Source organism: Malus sylvestris, chromosome 3, assembly GCF_916048215.2.
Source record: "Malus sylvestris chromosome 3, drMalSylv7.2, whole genome shotgun sequence".
Classification (NCBI taxonomy): Eukaryota; Viridiplantae; Streptophyta; class Magnoliopsida; order Rosales; family Rosaceae; genus Malus; species Malus sylvestris.
This window is the reverse complement of record NC_062262.1, coordinates 4,644,648-4,650,411: the sequence shown is the minus strand read 5'-3', so window position 1 is coordinate 4,650,411 and position 5,764 is coordinate 4,644,648. Positions and strand designations below refer to the sequence as shown.

At 34.7% G+C, this 5,764-nt stretch overlaps 1 protein-coding gene across 1 annotated transcript; it reads right to left on the bottom strand.

Moving 5' to 3' along the window:
* Positions 1-4,543: 4,543 nt before the first annotated feature.
* Positions 4,544-5,426, bottom strand: LOC126616224 (uncharacterized). The gene has a single exon (XM_050284238.1). It carries the CDS (start codon positions 5,283-5,285, stop codon positions 4,833-4,835), a length of 453 nt encoding a protein of 150 aa, XP_050140195.1. The 5' UTR covers positions 5,286-5,426; the 3' UTR covers positions 4,544-4,832.
* Positions 5,427-5,764: the final 338 nt, after the last annotated feature.

The following is a 5,764-nucleotide window of genomic DNA, read 5'->3' as shown; positions in this document are numbered from 1 at the left end:
TAGAGACCATTTTTCTTGTAAACTATATTTATTTTTTCTATTTCTTAAATTGTATAAACTTTGTAAATTATATTAATTTTTATAGATACTAAGATGAGAACATGCTTTTAAGTACTGAAGTAGCTACAATAGTATGGTGATTGAAATCACCACTGGGGGTCAAGCCAATTTGGAAGACCCTCAAATAAGGAGGGAGAAATTAAAGAGAAATTAAAGACCATGGTTAATCAATCTAGTAAACTTCGAGTGCAAGAAGATGCAACCAATAAGAGGCTAGATTATCAAATTGCATGTTCTAATTTTTTGCTGTATGGTATCAGTTCCTCAGTGATTCCAATTGCATATCAAGAATATTGGCTTTTTTTATTGAAGAATTTATTTATTCATCAAGATTCACGTCAACTTTAGTTCTTTTCAATATTAACCCGAGGTCGATTTCTTTACAAGTGGAAGAGACTGATGTAAACCAAAAAATAAGTTATTCAAATGCAATAAAATTAAAAAATGATGCGACGTTCAATCAAGACCTTGGATGGCTGTGGATTGATGTGCGTTAGTCGTCTGAGCCATGGGATAGGATCCTGGATTGGGCTTAGAATTTGGTGGGTCAAAGTCGTGCAATTTTGTGTATATGAAAATATATTGGCCTCATAGCATGCCTTATTTTTATTTATAGCCTAAACACAATTTAACGCGACTTTAGTATGGTATGTCATTTTGCAACCCATAATTAAAATGGGTTTAAAGAATTTATCAGTTAATTTTATTCATATTATTTTTGAAACTTTACAGTTTAATCTATTTTCTGGTAAATTCTGAATTAATGATTCCATTTGGCTGCAATACTTACATGTATCTAATTAATACAATCACCATCTTGACAATCATATGATGATTGTATTAAATACATATTTTTACATGAATTATATATGACCGTCAGATATGGTGATTATACTAAATACATGTAAGTATTGTAGTTAATCCTGAATTTTCAATTCATATTCACGAATTGACGTATGTAATCCCTCTATCATTCATCCCGTTGTTTGAGTAATCGTTTACACAACATGTACAAATCGATGTTCTCTAGGACATGCATGCTGCACAACTAATACACACAATTGCTAGTTGGTGTATTTGTTGTCTTCATAAACATCGATTGTTCCATACTTATTCTAAGAAACCACATCCACAAAGTTGAGACAAAACTTTGAAACTAAATATAGGTATAAATAAAGTGTAAAAATACTTGTCAAAAAAAAAAAAAAAATATATATATATATATATATAATAAAGTTTAAAATTGTGATCTTACCCCTTTGGCTGTGTGTAAAGATGGACTACAGAAACTTTATACCAACGACAAGATCGAGCAAAATGCCAATTGAAAGATGATTGTCAAATTATATGTCGTGCAATGCAAGCACGAGTTGAGAACCAGAATCCCACAAATTCATACCGCCACCACCAAACAAGCAAATAAATGGGATATTGCTACCCACAAGGAGAAGAAAAGAAAAGAAAAAGGTGATATGGAAAACTCGAATATATATCATTCATGACAAAACAATAACTGATAACATTATGGGGTAATACATAAGAAAATAGGGACAAGCAAGCAATAAGCAAATAAACCACTGGCTTGACTTGATACCATTGGCCCATGAACATTTTGATGTCGAGGCCTTAACAACTCATGGGGACAGGACAGATAGGATGTGCTAGATTCCACAAAACCGTGTAAAATTGAGTTATGTTCCACAACAAAACAAGTTCAAAATTTGGGATCCCTAATCACTTTTATTTCATGTTGATATTTAAGTCTATTTACTTTCATTTATTCTAAATTTCTAAACAATAAGATACTGCCATCAATACCAAGAACAGAAGTTTTAGTTTGTTTTTGGTCAATCCGAATAACATTCATTAAAGAAAAACAAAATCTAATACAAGGTAAATTAGGGAAAGCTCAGAAAGGCAGTCCAAAACAACTTAGCACAAAAAATATAGAGACGGAGTACCTCCCGATCAATAACATTCATACTGGGGAATCTAGCAGTTTAAATTGGTCAATAACATTCATATTGGTCAATTAATTTGAGATTCTTACAGTTTAAAACATGAACAATTAAGGTTTGGGACAATGCAAATTTGACTTTCCATTGACTAATGATATTGAAACTCACCCCCACATACATAGAGAAAGCCATTACAGTATTTTACTTCGATGTCTCCCATCCAGAGGGATTCACCCAAGTTCTCCTCCGGGAACTGGCGACTAGACCCGTGAACTCATATCCTTTTTGTCTTAACCAATGCTACAATTAATCGAGGGGCTTAATGCCTATGTTCCTTGGGATCTCCCCATTTTTCTACTAGAATTCATCAGTTAATAATCAAATCCATATAATGTGTTTGATTAAATGCACGGCATTCTCTCTTTGGTCCAAACCCACAACTCACATGCTTCCCCATGAAATTTCCCGAAAAATATTCCAAATTCAACTGGTTAAACTGAAATCTTTGATCTACAAGTTTGTGGTCCAGAACATTAATATAAACATATATCATGGGATGGAGTTTGAGAAAAGGATGTGTAATAAGAATAATTTTATATGGGAGATGGAAGAGGGAATCCATGTGAGGACTGAGTTGTACGAAATAGGTTTAGCAAAGAAGATTTGCCAGGTTGTTTTGCATTTATAAATATGTAGCTTCAAGATGTAGCCCTTCAAAACTTTTGGCTTTATGCTAATAAGATAATATGCCATTATTAATAATATATGGGTTGGAGCTCATGTCCTTCATCAAACACCAAGGCCCCCATCTCTCTCTCATGTGTATGCATTTCAGATAATTTTCACAAATCATTTTTTATTTACACGACTAATGAAGTTTCTACCATTGCCTATCAGGAGTTCTAATTTTGTCAACTGAGAATGGAGGCCTCCCATAAGAGGCAAGCACCATGTTATAAGTTGGGAATAAGAAGAAGATGTTGCATGATGTATTATTGTGCTTAATTAATTTAAGGGTTTTTGAAAGCCAATGCATTAGCTTGGTTTAAGAATAAATGTAGTGCTCACAATCATTAAACTTAAAGAAAATGTATAATCTATTGCATTTCATATGTATTACAAAAGTTGTTACCCGATATTCCCTCCATTCGTTGGCCAATTAAACGCTCTCATAAGCTAGCATGCACGTCTCTTAACCTCATTAGGTAAGGATTAAAACATTTTTCTAAATTCAGCAAGACTACATGTCAATTATGGCATATAGTATATAGTAATGTATGTATATATAGCTGCACTACAATACCGCGTGGATGAACTAGTATGCCAACTATATTGTACTCAAGTCACACACACACACACACACACACACACACATATATATATATATGGCCATTACAATAATATATAATGACTTGTATGGCAGTGCTGCCATAAGCTAATTGACAATGGACTTTGGTATGGTATGCCCTAAATTCTAAACCTAAGAGCATCTTCACTAGTTGGTGGAAGACAAAAATAAGGGCAAGGGCATGTAAGTTGCCTTTGCTACACTCTCAATAGTACTTGCCTTTGTGCAACTCTACCCGTTTTGAAAGGGCAAAGACCAAGGGCAAGTACTATTCAGAGTAAATAACAAAGGCAACTTACATGCACTTTTCCTTACCCTTTCCCTTGCCTTCTACTAACAGGTTGAGATGCTCTTAGAAGTATGGTATCATGGCTAACTATAACTATTTATTCTTTCTTTTCCTCTCCATGAAAAAAAAACAACTTAAAAAGTTGAAAATTAAAACGAATTGAATAAAGAGCATGGGTGTGTGTTTAGTATTTCTCTTAATATAAAGGGCGACTAGCAATCTCACACATGCTATGCATATGGAGAGAAAATTATGGAAGAGAGAAATGTGTAAAACTTTCATAATTTTAATATGTAAAATTACTATTTTAGAAAATGACCTAATTAAAAAATAATCTCTCTAGCATTTTTTTTTTTTATAAAAATGATTGCCAGACCCTCTTTTCTTAATAATAAGTGTACACTAGGCCTTTAATGTTATTGAGCAAGTTAATTGCTCATTTGGACAGCCAATTAGTACTACGATTCAGTGGTGTATTTTTTTACTTGTAAGGTCTTAGGTTCAATTCTCACCAAAAGTGAATTTGAACCACATTATTACTAGTCCACTATGAGACTTAGCTAACTCACTCCCCCACCCTTTGTTGTAAATAATATCGTTTGTTTAAAAAATAAAATTTTCTCATTTGGACAATCATGGAAAGCAGTTCCATCTTCTGCTGACTTTTAGAGAAAGTATATGGAATTATATGGACTACATGAAATTCAACAATATATGTAAAGACATTATCTCTTATCTATTTCAAAAACTCTAATTTATTTCAAATCTCAAAATTACTGAAATTAAACACACCACTTCAACGGATGGAGTTTTTTGCCCACTTTTGGGCACTAGATAGGCTGCCCAGTTATTTTTTTCCACACAAATCATGAGATCACAAAGAGAGAATAAAAGAAGCAGCATATTTACTTACAAACTTGGTGTAAATACAATTGTATTTCTACGAACATTTCCTTTTTCTCTCTCGCTCTGTCAACATAGCCATGATTTTTTTTTCTTTGATTTTCTTGAGAACCAAACAGATCATGACCTCATAAATACTGAATTTAACTCAGAATCTGCCATTATACTACGCAGACCCGAAAAAAAAAAACAAAAAACAAATATATCCACAAGAGGCAATACCAACCCATGTACCCCTCCCAAAAAAAGTCCCCATCACCGGAAAAATAAAATATTAGTCTTCGGTGATGCTTTCGAGATTAGGCCGCCATACTGCGACACGGCCAGCCCTCCGATCCCGGCGAGAGGTAAACTTCTTTTCCGTCACAATCTCCGTCAAGTAACGGTCAGTACTATCGCTTTGGCTCTTGCTGCTCTTTTTTGAGGGTTTCTTAATGCCGTTGCTCTTACTCTTTTTCCTCTTCTCCGGCACAGAAGAAGACGGAATCAAGAAATAGATGCTGCCACGCTTGAGCTCCGACTCCGGCGAGAGGATCAAAATTTTGCGTACGACGCCTTGGGAGCTGGGTTTGCTGAGAACGTGATTAGGGTTTGCTTCCAAGATCTCACCAGCAGTGACTGGATGTGAGATTTCTTCTACGTAGCCATTCAAATGGACGATCCGTATCAAGTCTAGGGCTCCACACGGTAGTACGCAAGCCAAACAGCACCTTAGACTGTTGCCCATCTCTGGTTTTTGAGCTCTCCCGGTGGATTTTGATTTGTTTTTTGGTTTTCTTTTGTGCTTCTTTGGGGTCTTGGGGTTGAAAGTTCTTTGGGGTCTTGGGGTTGAAAGCTTGAATGCTATGGAAGGTTTGGACTAGCTGTGTGTTATATAAATAGGAATAATTGGTACTCATAATAACATAACAGAGTGCATGATATTATTGTATGCATGATTGGTTTTGAAATGACCAAATTGTCCTTTGTTGGTGACTTTTGATTTGTTTTTATTTATTTGGTTTTTTTTTTCTCTTTTGGTATGATCTTGTGTGTGTGGGTCTTGCTTCCATGAGCTAATTAACTTAAGCCGCCTTCTAAACAATTAGTGATGGGGAATTACTTGCACACATGCTTTTTTTGGAATTGCTTAGGAGATAATGAACCTTTTGGGGAATGCTTAAGATAGCTAGGGTTTCTTTGTTTCAAAGTGGACGCCAAAGTTAA